This window comes from Natator depressus, chromosome 25 (assembly GCF_965152275.1).
Source record: "Natator depressus isolate rNatDep1 chromosome 25, rNatDep2.hap1, whole genome shotgun sequence".
NCBI classification, from domain to species: Eukaryota; Metazoa; Chordata; order Testudines; family Cheloniidae; genus Natator; species Natator depressus.
The window spans coordinates 16,452,592-16,469,356 of NC_134258.1; the positions used below are offsets into that span (position 1 = coordinate 16,452,592).

The window sequence follows — 16,765 nt, forward strand, 5'->3', positions numbered from 1 at the left end:
AAGTGTTCTGTGCCAGGGCCAAATTTGGGTTCCAACTAGTTCAGCATGAGCCCCATCTCTCCTGAAATATGCTTTCATTCTGACCATGAAAGACCACTTCCTTCTTTGCCTTGATGTGAATGAAAAGTGATTTGTTTAATCTTGCACTTGAACATTATGCTGCACTTGGTGTTAAAAGGCTTCAGACTTAGTATTATTATTTCTTTTTTGGTGATGTCTAGGCTCTATATAAATGAAACAGTCCTGCCCCAGGTAGCTTACAGTTTAAATAGACAAGACAGATAAAATGTGGGAAAGGAAACAGCCACAAGAAGATAAAGAGACTTGCTTAAAGTCACACAGCAATCTATGCCAGAGCTGGGAAATAGAGCCCACGTCTCCTGCATCCCCATCCTGTCTCCTCTCCACGGTACCACACAGCCTCTCCATCATAATCATATTAGTTATGATGACATAGGCTGAAGTATAAGTGCTAGAGCAGATGAGACTTTGTATCCCTTTATGCCTCTTGTCAGCCCCAAACATATACTTCCATGTATATTACCATAACTAATATGATCTTCAGAAAATGCACCTCAAATTTCTAGAGGGCATTAACATTCTTAAAACATTTAATGTTTTCTAACCTACTTATTAACTTATACTTTAATAAAATTGGTTGTAACATGTTCTTCAACTTTAATTTTTGTCAAATACTGTAGGTCTGGGATCTCAGTGATATTGACAAAGATGGACACCTGGACAAGGATGAATTTGCTGTGGTAGGTTTTAAATTCTGAATTCATTAAAAGTTTGACAAAGCAATGTATAGGTGTTATTGCTTCCTTGAACTTAGTCTTGAGCATTGCAAACTCCTCCTTTCTGGCTGCTCATTATTCACACTGTGCCGTACTCCAGATCATTCAAATTACAGCCACTAAAATGGTCTTCTTCCTTGAAACCCTCCTCTGGCTCTCCCTTGCCCAGAGTATCAAGTTTAAATGTTTTGTCCTGCATTCAAAGTCCTGTACAGCTCTGCTCTAACCTGTATTTCTGATCTTTTCTCTTATCATGTTTACCTCCTTCTCTCTAGTATTTTGGACACTTACCATTGGAAACTTTTTGTTGTGTGTTCCTCTCTTCGTTGGTGTGTTACAGATATTTTTACCTTTTGCCTTTACAGGCAATGCATTTGGTATATAGAGCTCTTGAGAAGGAGCCAGTTCCCTCAGTATTACCCCCCCCACTTATACCACCTTCCAAAAGAAAGAAGACGCCAGTTTTTCCTGGTGCAGTTCCTGTTCTTCCTGCAAGTCCTCCACCTAAAGATAGCCTTCGTTCTACCCCATCCCATGGCAGTGTAAACAGCCTGAATAGCACAGGAAGTTTGTCACCCAAACACAGCATCAAGCAAACACAGGTACACATCTCACGTTAATTTTTATATCCTTTGTGATGAACTGTGCAAAACAGTGAAATGACTTTTTGCTGGATCACTTTTCTTTCCAAGGAAAACACTTTTTTGAGAGAAAGTATTTTATGTTTTGAAAACAAATGATGTCACAGGATGTGGGGAGAGCTGAATGTTAAAGGGTGAATTCTCTTTTAGTATGAATCTTACTGGCATGACCAGTAGGTTGGGCTCGCAAAAGTGGGAGCTTGTCCCTGCATCAGCCCTAGCAGCAGTGTAGGGATGGATGTGCGCCCTGGACTCCAGTATGGATCTCCTGAGTTGCAGTGAAGAGTACTGTCAATAAGCACACCTGTCTGGAGTGTTAGTAAGTCTCTAAATTAGTAAGTTAGACAAAGCCCTGGCTGGGATGATTTAATTGGGGATCAGTCCTGCTTTGAGCAGGGGGTTGGACTAGATGACCTCCTGAGGTCCCTTCCAACCCTGATAGTCTATGATTCTATGATTTTTATAAGTAGGAAGAATGTACCCAGTTTATGAACATTCTGTTTCTCAGTATTTGTGAGATGGTCACATACAATATTAATCTTGATAGGTTAATGAAGTGAAGGGAAATGTCAGTGGACTCTTTATAGGCTTGATCCTACAATATGTTGTGCACCTCTCAATTTCTGTGGGCGTTCAGGGTACTCAGAATTATGCACAGGTGAGCCCTCAGTGTATTAATAAAGATTGTGTTTGGTTTTGGCTAAAGTAAAAAAAACCTTTTTGTTTTTCAGCCATCTGTGAATTGGGTGGTACCATTGTCTGATAAGGTGCGATACGATGAAATTTTCTTAAAAACTGATATGGACATGGATGGCTATGTGAGCGGCCAAGAAGTGAAGGATATTTTTATACACTCAGGGTTGTCTCAGAATCTTCTAGCACATATATGGTAAGAATTCATCATCAGTTGTTTTGATTTTGCTTTCATTTGATTTTTTTTCAGCTAGTTGACTCTAGGAAATACCATTTTTCATCCAGAAATGTGATACTAGCAATCCCCTTGTTGACTGCCACTGCTATTCTTCTTCATAGCTGTAGGGCTTCTTTTACCATACTATCTCAACAACATTTCGTACATTTATAAGTAAGGATAAATTCTCTCAAGGAGAACAACCAAATCAATTTTCTTCCCTTCCTCTCATATTCAGATTAAAGCTTCTTATTTGATGCGGTAACAAGCTTTATGGATGGGTGGAATCAGATATGATATATCTTGACTTTAGTAAGGCTTTTGATACTATCTCACATAACCTTCTCATAAACAAACTAGATAAATGTGGCTTGGATGAACCTATTATAAGGTGGGTGCACAAGTGGCTGGAAAACCATACTCAGAGTAGTTATCAATGGTTCACAATCAAGCTGGAAAAGCATACTGAGTGGGGTCCCAGAGGGATCTGTTCTGTATTCAGTTCTATTCAATATCTTCATAAAGGATTTGAATAATGGCAAAGAGAGTACACTTGTTAAATTTGTGAACGATACCAAGCTGGGAGGGGTTCCAAATGCTTTGGAGGACAGGATTAGAATTAAAAATGATTTTAACAAACTGGAGAAATGGTCTGAATTAAATAGGATGAAATTCAATAAGGAGAAATGCAAACTACTACACTTAGGAAGGAATAATCAACTGAACAAACACAAAATGGAAAATGACTGGCTAGGAAGGAGTACTGCAGAAAAAGATGTGGGGTTATAGTGGTTCACAAACTAATATGAGTCAACAATGAAATACTGCTGCAAAAAAAGCAAAAGTAATTCTGAGATGTATTAGTAGGAGTGATATAAGCAAGACATGAGAAGTAATTCTTCCATGCTACTTAGCATTGATAAGGCTTCAACTGGAGTATTGTGTCCAGTTCTAAAAACCACACTTTGGGAAGGATGTGGACAAATTGGAGAAAGTCCTGAGGAGAGCGACAAAAATTATTAAAGGTTTAGAAAACATGATGTACGAGAAAAGATTTATAAAATTGAGTTTGTTTAGTCTGGAGAAGAGAAGATTGAGGAAGGACATTAATGGCTATTAGCCAGGATGGGTAAGGAATGGTGTCCCTAGCCTGTTTGTCAGAGGGTGGAGATGGATGGCAGGAGAGAGATCACTTGATCATTACCTGTTAGGTTCACTCCCTTTGGGGCACCTGGCATTGGCCACTGTCGGTAGACAGGATACTGGGCTGGATGGACCTTTGGTCTGACCCAGTATGGCCATTCGTATGTTCTTATGACATAACAGTCTTCACGTATAAAAGGTTGTTATAAGAGGAGGGTGATAAATTGTTCTTAACCACTGAGGACAGGACAAGAATTAATGGGCTTAAATTGCAGCAAAAGAGATCTAGGCTAGACATTAGGAAAAACTTCCTAACTGTAAGGGTAGTTAAACGCTGGAGCAAATTATCCAGGAAGGTTATGGACTCTCTGTTATTGGAGGTTTTGAAGAACTGGTTAGACAAACATCTATCAGGGATGATCTAGATAATACTTAGTCCTGCCTGGACTAGGTGACCTATGAAGGTCCCTTCCAGTCCTACATTTCTATGATACTATGATGCTACTTGGAAGGCATTCAGAGAGATCTATGAAACTTTGAAAACATAACCCTCCTTATCATGTCTCTGTAATGGTGGCATAAGTGCAATCAGTACTCATTTAGGCTATTCCATGAATGGGGAACATTTTAGCAGTCCAATCACTCAACTGGCTAAAAAGTCAAAGGCATTTTTTCCAAGAAAACGATGATGTTTCATTCAGCTAAGTGCATCTAATAAAACATTCATAGCTCAGCGTGTAGAACTTTTCCACTGAGGAAATGGGCTCTGATGAGGCTGAAACAACAATAAAATTATATGTATCTCAGATTTCATTGTATTAATAATAGTTGTTTGGTTTATAACACATTTTGACTTATGATAAGAATAACCAATTTCTAACAGGGCTTTGGCAGACACAAGACAGATGGGAAAGCTAAGCAAAGATCAGTTTGCACTAGCCATGTATTTCATTCAACAGAAGGTCAGTAAAGGGATTGATCCTCCACAGGTGTTGTCCGCAGATATGATCCCTCCTGCAGAGAGGAATACTCCCATACAGGTAAGTAATTGGTTATTAATAAATATATTGCTCTACTGGACCAATATGTGCTTTGAAAGTAACTAGCTTTGAGAGCTGTTAATTTTTTATTTATATTTTGTAACACATGGAATTGTTGAATCTTTAACTTGCAAGAATGTTTGTCTATCTTCTGTTTATAACTGAGTTCCAGATTTCAAAAAATGCTTCATGAATTGGTTATAAATTGTAAAAATTCTTACTAAATGAGTTGTCCGTTACCTTGGTAGCTTTCAAAAATATGAGGCCAGTTTCACAATTACCAGAGGGAATCCTACCTTGTGACTGGAAAAATTCCAGTTTAAAATTTTTATTAAAAAATATATCTTTCATCACAAAAGTGGTGGTGATAGGAAGAAGGGGAGAGGGAGTGGGAGCAAAATGAAAGACACAGTCAAGCAAATAGACAAGGGCAAAGGTTTTTCTGTCAGGACAGAGAGGAAAGAGTATATCTTGTAGACCTTGTGGAGGAAGAAGTGGCATGATTTGGACACAGCCTAGATTTTGCAGACTCAGAGAAAGAGGAGAAATTAAAGATGTCTACCAGATTGCGAGCCTGAGCACAGGAATGATAGAGGTGTTGTCAAACAGTGAGAGAGAACAGAGGACTGGGGGAAGTGCTTTGGAGTGAAATCAAATTCAATTTTGGCCACATAAAATTTAACAGTGAGACATCTGGCAGGTGTCATGAGATAGAAAGAGACTGAGAGATGGGATTGGAGGAAGGCGAGTGTGAAGTGGAGGTAGATTTATTTATTATTTGTGTTGCAGTAGCACCTTCAAGCGCCAGCCAGGGAGCTTGGCTCAGTTTTGCTAGGCACTGTACACACACAATATAAAGAGAGTCCCTTCCCAAAAGAGCTTACAATCTTAGCATACAATGAGAGGCAATAGGTGGAAAAAATAAACAAGTGGAGGGGAGGGGAGTGACTGGCGAAAAGATGGTACAGTAGAACTTCAATTTTATGAACACTAATCATACCAGCACCAGTGATACAAACCATTTTTCCCTAGAGAGGGGAAAAAAATCCCACATAATGTAAATGAATGTCAATGAAGAACAAGTTGACAGCCCTTCACATCCCAGTGCCTTCAGTGCACTGGAAATCACTTTGCTATGGTTTGAAAGACAAAAAGAGGGCAATGCACCATATTATAGTGTACTTGTGCACCATATCTACTGTAATTTTCAGATGTTAAATTTTATGAATTTTTCAATATTATGAACTCCTCAATCCACAGTTAAGTTTGTAAAATAGGGGTTGTACTGTAATTGAAATGAATGTCTATGAAATCCATGTGAGTGAATGAGGTCGCTCAGAAGTAGGGAATAAAGGGTGAGGCAAGGACAGAACCTTGTGGCAGTGAACATTGCTTCTGGGAGTCCTACAGAAAGTGGGAAATGAGAGAAGGATCCCAAAAGAGATCCTCCTCCTCCTTCTCTGGATCTTTCTTGGTGTATGAGGAGAGGTCAGCATCGCAGACACTATAGGAGGAGAGGACAAGGTGTCAGGAAGATATGACTGACACACATCTTTAGGAAATCATAAATGATGACGAGGCATCAAATAAACAGACGGTAGCTCACTTTTTTGCATTATAGTACAGCTAAACAGAAGAGCTCTGAAATAGGGTATATTTTTCTTTCTGCATACTCATCTTACAGCATAATAGTTAAGCTTTCTTGTTTAAATATTTATTTTTTTATTTATTTGAAACCCTTTCCCTTTTTTAACTGGTTTGAATGAAATGGACTTCCTAATGAGTTGACCTGAAATGTAGGAAGTGGCCGTGCTGAGCATTGAGACAGAAAGGGAAAAACTCAGCAAACTTAGAAAGGAGGACTGAATACTGAATTTGAAGGTCTTGTAGAACTAATAGTCTAAACATGAATTATAGCTCTGAATGAAGTCTGAGATTAAGAATTTTACACAGATGCCACAAAGGAAGTCCTACAAGATGAACAGAAAACTATCATAGAAACAGCTGGGATGAAGAAACCAGAAAAATGTTAAGTCCTGTTTTAAGAAATTAGAAGATCACTAAAGAAAATAAGGGAATTTGAGAAGTTGACATTAGAACCTATATGAAATAGATGGACCTGTGCAAGACAATGAAAATAACGTAGGAATTGCCAAAGCAGATCAGATCAATGATTGAGTTAGTCTGGTGTCCTGTCTCTGAATGTGGCAGTACTAGATGCTTTCCTTGAAAGTATAAAATCCTGTTAATGGGAGAAATTATTTCTTAATTCCTGGCAATTAATGGTTTATTCCCTGAAGCATGAGGGTAACCCTTATGCCTTTTAAATATTAGTGGAATGAGCTGTATTAAAAATACTCTACATTATTCACATAAATGTCTAATTCTTTTCTAAATCCTACTATGCTTTTTATCTCAATAGCTTGTAGCAGTGAATTCTACAGGTCGTCAAAGCATTGTGTGTTTCTGGGATTGTAGGGGGAGAATTTCCTTTTATCTGTTTCAAATGTATTTCACCCTTCATCTATGGGCCTCCTTGACACTCACATTGCCCTTGTCCAATGCATACAATGCACTTGTCATGTCACCACTTACAATTTTTTCTGTAAATGAAATAGTCTTAATCTTTTCATTCTCTCCCCAAATGGAAATCTTTCCAGGCCTGTGACCATTTTTGTTGCCATTCTCTGAAGCTCTTCTATTTCTCCTATATCCTTTTTCTGTAGACTCTATCAGGTTACTTGACCCCTGTAGGAACTGAGATCTCAGCGCTAACAGAAATGCGTCGTGTGAGTAATTCAGCACCCCAAAGAATGCAAATTTGTTTGTGTAGTCCAGTTGTAACTTTGAGTTCTTTATTTCTTTCTCTTTCCCCATCTCTTCAGCACTAGTGCCCTATGACACCTAACAGTGTGGTGATGTCATTACAATCTGAACCTGCCACTTCTGGCTGTTTACCCAGTGGTAGGAGCTCCTTCAGCAATCTGAGATCCATTAATTTTTCAAGCACTTTTTTTGACAGGTAGCTCAATGTTGGCATATTAAATTACTAGGTCCGTAATTTACATTAAATTGCTGCCAATAAATATACCCTGGTGCAAGAACCTTAAAACTTCCCACTCATTCTTTAATTCATTGGTTCATATTTTTGATTTGCTATGTTTGTAGTTAAATGTAGCATGAAAAAAACTGCACCTTATCTGAGTGTAGTGTATTAACTTTTTGTTCATGTTGATTAGTGGGCTGTATTTGTCTAAGGCCTTGTCTCTACATGGCCACTTACAGTGCTGAAACTTTCTTCGCTCAGGGGTGTGAAAAAAACCCTGAGCAATGCAAGTTTCAGTGCTGTAAAGTGGCAGTCTCCATGCATGTTTGTACTTAGAAAATATGAGTAGTGTTAGAGAACAGGGAGCTGTTGTCTAGTAACGCTAAGACTTAGTATCTAGGTTTTCCTTACGCTCACCTGACCCCAACTAAACATACATGCCAAAGGATCCCTCATCTTCCCAAAGTAGGGTCTTAAGATGTTAAATCATGTAAGTTGGGAACTCAGGTCACCTATTCCTTCATTCTGAGTTGCTAGTTTCTGCTAAAAAAAATACCACATATTTTCTGTTTAAAAAGAAAAAAAGCCCATTTTTCTCATCATAGTAGTTAGAAGCCTTTTGCAGTGTATTGTTTAAAAATATAGTTAAATACTGTAGATGTCCTGATTGTCAAACAGACAATGAAAGCTGAGAGGATTCGGTTTACAGTTCTCTCTCAAATATTGTCACTTTTCAGAGGAATAGAAATGCTGATTTTAATTCCACTTAAGGCCAAATCTTGAGGTCCTTCCTCAGTGAACATTTAATGAGGATTTCCTTGCTTAAGAAGTGAGAGAAAACTTTTGAATCTGGCCTCTTAACTTCCAATATACTCTGTGTTTGGTGATGAATGCCTGACACTGTAGCTTCTATAATCCTGGCCATTGAAATCAACACAAAAACTCCTGTTGACTTCAGTGGGGCCAGGGTTTCACCCATGAGTTTTAATCCTACTTCTTGAGCAAGTCCCTTAACTTCTCTGTGCCTCAGTTAACTCATCTGCTAAAGGGGATAAATGATACTCTTCTTCCCCACAGAGAATTGTGAGGCTTGCTCATTTGCTGTTGCAAAATACTTTGTGTTCTCTGATGGAAGGTGTTAGAGAAGTGTAAAGTGAGGGGTGGATACTGTGTCCTCAGTCTTTGCCCAGAATGCATTCCTGTTCTTAATTTGGCTTGCTTTATAATGGAATACTTCGATTTCTTACAGGATAGTTCAAGTTCTGTTGGCTCAGGAGAATTTACAGGGGTGAAAGAACTCGATGATATTAGTCAAGAGATTGCACATCTGCAGAGGTAAATATAGTGGACTGTTAAAGTTTAGTATTCTGAACCTGGGAAATGGAGGATTTTCCTCACTAATGATGGCACTTAACAAATTGCATAAGAGTTTCTAACCGCTGCGCCCTCCAAAAAAGAGGAAACCTTGCATTTATTGGTTCCACAGATTCTTGTTTTTTGAAAAAAGTGTGTGTGTATATCTGGTACAATCAAAAATAGGATCCCATCACTTTTTATATAGCTGAACCCAATTATTCACGGTATTTTTTTATTTATAGCCAGAGTAGTTCATTCTGAAATGTCACTCTGAGGTAAGTAAAGTAAATTTTGCACAAACTAAAACCTTCCTTTTCATTTAAATGGAACCACTGAATCCCTGATTAGTAGAACATTTTCAGTATTACTTCCCTTTTGGTTACTGGTGATTATTACTCCCATTGGTCCTATATTGTCTCTTGAATGTTAACAGTTCAGGCGCCTTATCTGGCTGTCATTGACGTTAATGATAACTCCCACTGATTACACTGAGAGCAGGAGCAGTGCCTAGAAAGTTTACTCGGAGTCTAGCACATCAAGTGGGGGAAATCAGTCTTTCAATATGAAAAAGAATATTTCTTAATTACTTCTTGAAAGTATGTAGGATTGCTTTTTCATCTGTGCATTGTTTACAAAAGAACATTTAATTGATTTTTTGTAAAATACTGTCTTATTTTAATTGTATCAGTCATGTGAATGTTTTCCCTACAGAGAAAAGTATTCACTAGAGCAGGACATTAGAGAAAAGGAAGAATCAATTAGACAGAAAACCAATGAAGTTCAGGTAAAAACTCTGGATTATTATTATTAATGACATTTCTTTAAAATTCTACAGGATGCACCAACCACGTTTTAAACAGTTTTTTTTTTTGTTCCCCGCCTCCCCCACTTCCTTTATGAATTCATCTGGGTAATGTTTATTCTGACACTTGGGGAATAACTTGTAGCAATGATTTCATTATTCTGTGCACTGTAGAAAATATTTTGTTTTGATGCTGGTTAGTGTAAAATGCAGATAGTATAGAATATAATAGAAAATGTTTCTCTTTGTTAATGCTTCATTAATATGGTTTAAACAACATTGTGAAGGTATCCATCTAAATACAGAAATTCATGTTCTCAAAATGATATATAATAGGCTTAGAATAGCTGAAATTCTTGTCTTTTGAGACTCTTCTCCCATCGCCTGGACTTTGATTTGTTATAGTAGATTACTCCTGAGTGCTGAAGTGCTGGCAGGTTTGGGGTTTTTTTGATCTGTTTACAAAAAGCACTGAAACCTTTGAGTGGGGGAAATGCTATAGGCAACATAGGCAGGTTGACTTTGGGGTTTGCCTACTTCAGTATGTCTCTTTAAGCTTAACCGCTTGTCACAGGACATCAGTTAAGTGTAGTCTATAATGTTGTGGATCTTTTTTCAGGAACTGCAGAATGATTTAGACAGAGAAACAAGTAACTTGCAAGAACTGGAAGCTCAGAAACAAGATGCTCAAGACCGTCTAGATGAAATGGACCAGCAGAAAGCCAAACTGAAAGATATGCTAAATGATGTGAGGCAGAAATGCCAGGAAGAAACACAGATGGTGAGTGTGTATTAATTCTGGAGGTGATCATGCATATTGCATCTTTTATTGGGGGATTTTGCTCTTAATCACTTATACCATACGAATACACGCAGGTCCAGAAAAGGGCTTTATTAACTTGAATAGCTTTTCTAACAGTCATGAATATTTATTGAGCACCATACAATATGTGAAAAGCATGGTCCCTCTCCACAGGAACTACCGTCGTTGGGCACTGATGCAGGTAGTGGCAATGTTTATGAAAGATTATCATACCAGTGTTTCAGGAGAGAAATATGTTTTGAGGAGAGATACAGTAAAGAGAAGTTACTTTTTGGTGCATGAAAGAGGTGTGTGGGGTTGGAGTTCCAACATGGGGGAGCAGCATGGAAGAAGGTACAAAAAGTTGAGGCGAGAGGAAGATTAGGAGAAAGGGTAGGGTGGAGCAAGGAGAAGGGGGAATTTAAGGGAACGAGAGATGCTAATTGAGTTCTTTGCGTCCATCTTCACTGCAGAGGATGTGAGGGAGATTCCCATACCTGAACCATTCTTTTTAGGTGACCCATCTGAGGAACTGTCCCAGATTGAGGTGTCAGTAGAGGTGGCTTTGATTAAATTAAATTGATAAACAGAAATAAGTTGCCAGGCCCAGATAGTATTCACTCAAGAGTTCTAAAGGAACTCAAACATGAAATTGCAGAACTACTAACTGTGGTAAGTAACCTATTGCTTAAATCAGCTTTTGGACCAGATGACTGGAGGTAGTTAATGTACCGTCTATTTTTCAAAAAGGCTTCAGAGGCAATCCTGGCAAGTACAGGCTGGTAAGCCTAACTTCAGTACCAAACAAATTGGTTGTAACTATAGTAAAAAACAGTATTCTCAGACAGGTAGATGAATGCAATATGTTGGGGAAGTGTCATGCCTCATCAATCTATTAGAATTCTCTGAGGGCCTCTGTCATGCTGTCTTAAATGGCTTACCACTGCGAGTGCCGAACTCAGGTCAGACTGTCAAAAAACAGGGCAGACACCTCAAACTGGTGGTATATTCTATAATTAGATTTCACCACGCCAGTAACAAATGTGAAATCCTGATCACTATATTAGTCTTACCATGGAGTCACAGACAGTCCCCTTAGGCTCTCCTGCCAGTCTTGCCATCCAGACAAACTGCACTTTGTGATGGAAGGTTATTAAAACCAAAAATCACCTCAGATTAGGTTACTCCTAATCCAAAAGAATTGGTCACTTACCTCAGATCAAATTGGTATTCTGGATCTGACCAAAAACAAAGCTGAAGTCAATTTCTCTAGTAAACTAACTGAAGGGTTTATTAGCTAAGAAAAAGGGATGAGAGTTATTGAGAGGTTAAGCAGGTAGAGTACATTAACAGGTGAGTCCAAGTTTGTAAATCCAAAATGTTAACAGAGTAGTTGTAATCTGCTAGATTTCCAAAAGTTCCTCAGGCATACCAAGTGTAATTCTGGGGATCTCTGTCCCCTTATTCAGTATTCCACCCCATTAGAATCCAGAGCAGTTCAGAGATACCTGATTATTCCCTGAATCCATTCTTATAGCTGTTTTCCCCAGAAAGGAATCTGGCAAGTGTCTCCATCACAGCATAGGCTTTTTCTTTGTTGACTAAATGCAGACTGAGTCTGTGGATTTCCCATTGTTGAACACAATGACCCATGCTTTGAAGCTTCTTCATTTACAGTTCCAAGGTGCCAGTCCTGTTTGATGGGCAATCCAATTACAAAGATATGCACAAAAAGAAAAGGAGTACTTGTGGCAGTGCATTTAATTACAACAATCCAAACAATCTTTCATTAGTTTTCATGCAGTTTACACATCAAGTAAATTCTCACAAACATACACTTTTGATCTAGAGTTAATTAAATATGAGGTATGCTTAATGTAATGTGATAGTAAACTACAGGTTGCAAGTATGTGAAGACAATAACATTAACTTTTTTTTTGATATCCACACACAATTATCCTGTGGTTTTGATTTGAGCTGATTTGTCAGCATCACAGTGTCAACAAGCATATGGATAAGGGTGATCCAGTGAATATAGTGTGCTTGGATTTTCAGAAAGCCTTTGACAAGGTCCCTCACTGCAGGCTCTTAAGCAAAGTAAGCAATCCTGGAATAAGAGGAAAGGCCCTCTTATGATCACTAACTGATTAAAAGATAGGAAGGAAACAAAGGGAGGGAAGGGATCTGTACTGGGACTGGTGCTGTTCCACATATTCATAAATGATCTGGAAAAACAGTGAATTCACAAAGTTTGCAGATGATACAAAATTACTCAAGATAGTTATGCCCAAAGATGACTGCAGAGAATGACAAAGGGATCTCACTAAACTGGGTGACTGGGCAAGAAAATGGCAGAGGAAATTCAACTTTGATAAATGCAAAGAAATGCACATTGGGAAACATAATCCAAACTATACATTCCAAATGATGGGTTCTAAATTAGCTGTTACCACTCAAGAAAGAGATCTTGGACTCATTGTGGATCTACTCAATGTCCAGCAACAGACTAAAGAGCTAACAGAATGTTAGGAACCATTAGGCAGGGGATAGATAATAAAGCCGAAAATATCATAGTGCCACTTAATAAATCCATGGTACGCCCACACCTTGAAAACTGGGTGCAGTTCTGGTCACCCCTTCCAAAAAATATATATTAGAAATGGAAAAAGTACAGAGAAAGGAAACAAAAACTATTAGTGGTATGGAGAAGCTTCCAGCTTTTTAATCTCTCCTGATATGGGACTGTTCAGCTTGGAAAAGAGATGACTGAAAGGAGGATATGAGAGAGGTGTTTAAAATCATGAATGTTTTGGAGAAAGTGAATAATGAAGTATTATTCACCCCTTCACATAATACAAAAACCAGGGGGCACCAAAGGAGATTAATAGGCAGCAGGTTTAATACAAACATGACGAAGTACTTCTTCACATAACACACAATCAACCTGTGGAACTCGTTGCTGGGGGTGTTGTGAAAGCCAAAAGTAGAACTGGGTTAAAAAAAGAATTAGATCAGTGCATAGAAGCTAGGTCCATCCATGGCGGTTAGCCAAAATGGTCAGGGACAAAACCCCATGCTCTGGGTGTCCCTAAATCTCTGACGGCCAGAAGGTGGGACTGGATGACATAGTATGGATCACTATAATTGTCCTGTTCTGTTCATTTCCTCTGAAGTGTCTGGCACTAGCCAGTGTTGGAAGACGTGCACTAACAGGTCCCCAGGATCCCCAGGGACAGTTAATTCACACCCCAGCTTGCTGAAAGCTAAATGTTTGTGTAAACAAGCCCTAAGACTAGAGGAAGCCATTGAAGAGACTGAAAGTGGTGAGTGATCTAGTCTGTGATCAGGAGAATGAATATTTTAGCAGAAGCATTTTGAATAGTCTGGAGGGTGAGTGGCTGAGACAAGGTGCTAGGAAGCCAAAGAGGAGGAGAAGTCAAGGCAGTGACCAAGATGTAGACAAATGAAGAATATCAGACAAGTTGACTAGATCAGTTTTTGCCATGTTGAGCTTGAGATGTGGCAGTCCATCTGCAAGCGGAGATGTTAGAATGGCACAGGTGATGGGTATAGATTGTAGTAGAGAAGCGGATTAGGATGTCATCAACACAGAGATGACATCAGTCTGTGGAAGTGGGTAATCCAGGGTTGACCACCTTGTTCTGTGCACTGTAGGAATTGCTTAAAAAAATTAGTTTTATCTCTTCTTAAAACAGGCTGGCTGTTCCATTGAGGCAGTGTCATCATTTGCCTATTCAATATCTTTTTGGCTGATAATGTTGCGTTGATTATTTTTTTTTAATATCTGGATCAAGTATCTGGCTATCCGAGGAGTCCAGCATACTCTATCTCCATATTCTGGGAGAAGAGACCCTTCCAAAAGAATATCAACTCTCATTAATGTCTAAAGTTTTAGGGTCCTTTAGGTAAACATGTGAACATGCTGATCTTTTAATGATAACAGTTTTAAAAAACAAAACCCTAAATATGTACTGATTCATGGTGCACACCTCCCTATCACTTTCCCATCAGTTTAAGTAGTAGTCACTTGAGGCCTTTATTTCCATTTTAGTAGCTTATTTAACTCTTTGCCTAGTCATTCGTATTGTTCTTGGGTGCTGCTGGAAGGTGTTGGCGCGTATACATCTATTTTGTTATTCTTTTACTTGTGATGGATAAATAAATGGAGAAGAAAAGAAATACAGCAAGATAAATAATGCTCTGGTGCTCTTGTTCAGTTGGGTAACTTTGTTTTACTGGTAGCTTAAAATTGCAGGAAGTATTTATTTGACGCAGTCAGTAGTTTCAAACATCAGAATTTGTGTTTCAGTTCTATGTTAGTCTGATGAAAATACAGATAAGTGAACCTCTTTAATATCCTGACAAACAGGAAAAGGTTAATAAAAAGTGGGAAGTAGGATTAAGCAACAATATTCCTTTTCTCTTGTAGACTCTGTCAACATTTACAAGTTGCCCAACTAGATATTATTCATGTTAGAGGTGAAAATGCCAATTTTAGAGGAACCAGGCTCAAAGCTGGGAAGTTTGATTTTGAGTCTTTTTAAAGTTTCAATACAGAAAATGTTTAAGGTACATTATTGTAATGACGAACATTTTAAGTTTGCTTGTTCATTTCTAACATTATTTCAGTATAGTCAACATGTTGTCTTTTTATAGAAACTCAGTATGATCGGTTGTGACACTACACGACAGGGGAGCACCCTGTGACCCCCATATTCCTCATTTATATATAATTGTGCTATTGCATATAAAGCACGCCATGTAAGACATCAGGGGAAAGGTTATGATCATGCTGTAAGTTGGGGAATCGGCCAGATATTAGTTCTCCATGGAAAACAGCAAGGAAAGTAACCAATGCCCGGGTGGGTGTCAAACAACCATCAACAGCCATTGTCCAGCAAGGGAGTCACAATTTAACGACTCACCTGCATAAGGCCATCCCAGGGGAATTGCTCAACCTTGCCTGGGGACTCAGCAGTGCCCACCAGACATGCCTAGACTTTTGTTCTCCAAGCACATGGACTAAGGGTATAAAATAGAGCACAGTGGCCGCATGCTTGTCCTTTTCTCCTCCCCCCACTTACGCCGCAAGCAACAAGGACACTCGGAAGAATAAAGACTCCAACAGAGGAGACTGGCCCAGGTTTCAAGGGTGAAACCTGTGTACTATGAATTCAATATCCAATGGGGTGAGAAACTGCTTAATCTAGATGTTGCCCAGTCTAATAAGGTTGAGAGTGTAGACTGCATGCTTATATTTTCTTTTCTTTCGGTAACTAACTCTGACTTATCACTTATAATCACTTAAAATCTATCCTTTGTAATCAATAAACTCGTTTTAGTGTTAGCTTTACCAGTGAGTGTGCCGGAAGTGTTTGGTAAATCTGCTCAGATTTACAAAGGCTGTTGTATATCCACTTTCCATTGTTGAAGTGGGGAACCAATTAATAAACTTTCACTGATTGTCTTGAGCAATGCAAGACTGTATATTCCTGAGGTACAAGGTGGGGGGATTTGGCTGGTGCCTTATTCTGTGTGATTCATGAGTGGCTCTATGAACATTCATGCAATCTAGCTGGGTGTAGGGCTCCACATGCAGTTGTGCTGAGTAATAACAGCACCTAGAAGGGTTTGCTGCTTGTCACTAGCAAAGCATTGTGAGAGACAGCCCAGGCTGAAGAGTTAAGGGGGCACAGTGGTCCCACGTTTCCAGGATGCACCCTGAGGATCCCTTAACACCGGTCATATGGGTACATAGGAAACAGGACATTGGTATAACCCTTGTAAATTTGGTTCTGCTGAAAGCTGACCACTTTAATAAATGTACTCAATGTATTTAAAAAAAAAAGTCACAGGCAAAGGAGTAAAAAGAAAAGGAGTACTTGTGGCACCTTAGAGACTAACACATTTATTTGAGCATAAGCTTTCGTGAGCTACAGCTCACTTCATCGGATGCATTCAGTGGAAAATACAGTGGGGAGATTTATATACATAGAGAACATAAAACAATGGGTGTTACCATACACACTGTAACGAGAGTGATCAGGTAAGGTGAGCTGTTACCAGCAGGAGAGCCGGGGGGGGGGGGTTGGGGGGGACCTTTTGTAGTGATAATCAAGGTGGGCCATTTCCAGCAGTTGACAAGAACATCTGAGGAACAGTGCTGGGGGGGGGGATAAACATGGGGAAATAGTTTTACTTTATGTA

At 39.0% G+C, this 16,765-nt stretch overlaps 1 protein-coding gene across 5 annotated transcripts in view; it reads left to right on the plus strand.

Moving 5' to 3' along the window:
• The window catches only part of EPS15L1 (epidermal growth factor receptor pathway substrate 15 like 1), an 80,097-nt gene that overhangs the window by 14,753 nt on the left and 48,579 nt on the right, over positions 1 to 16,765 (plus strand). For 3 of the 5 annotated variants that reach the window (XM_074939839.1, XM_074939840.1, XM_074939843.1), the window contains exons 8-15: positions 702 to 761; positions 1,163 to 1,399; positions 2,170 to 2,327; positions 4,375 to 4,531; positions 7,258 to 7,320; positions 8,827 to 8,912; positions 9,645 to 9,717; positions 10,355 to 10,516. In XM_074939839.1, the coding sequence (XP_074795940.1) occupies positions 702 to 761; positions 1,163 to 1,399; positions 2,170 to 2,327; positions 4,375 to 4,531; positions 7,258 to 7,320; positions 8,827 to 8,912; positions 9,645 to 9,717; positions 10,355 to 10,516 (996 nt within the window). The remainder of the gene's footprint in view (positions 1 to 701; positions 762 to 1,162; positions 1,400 to 2,169; positions 2,328 to 4,374; positions 4,532 to 7,257; positions 7,321 to 8,826; positions 8,913 to 9,644; positions 9,718 to 10,354; positions 10,517 to 16,765) is intronic. The other 2 variants (XM_074939841.1, XM_074939842.1) reach the window with 1 other exon arrangement.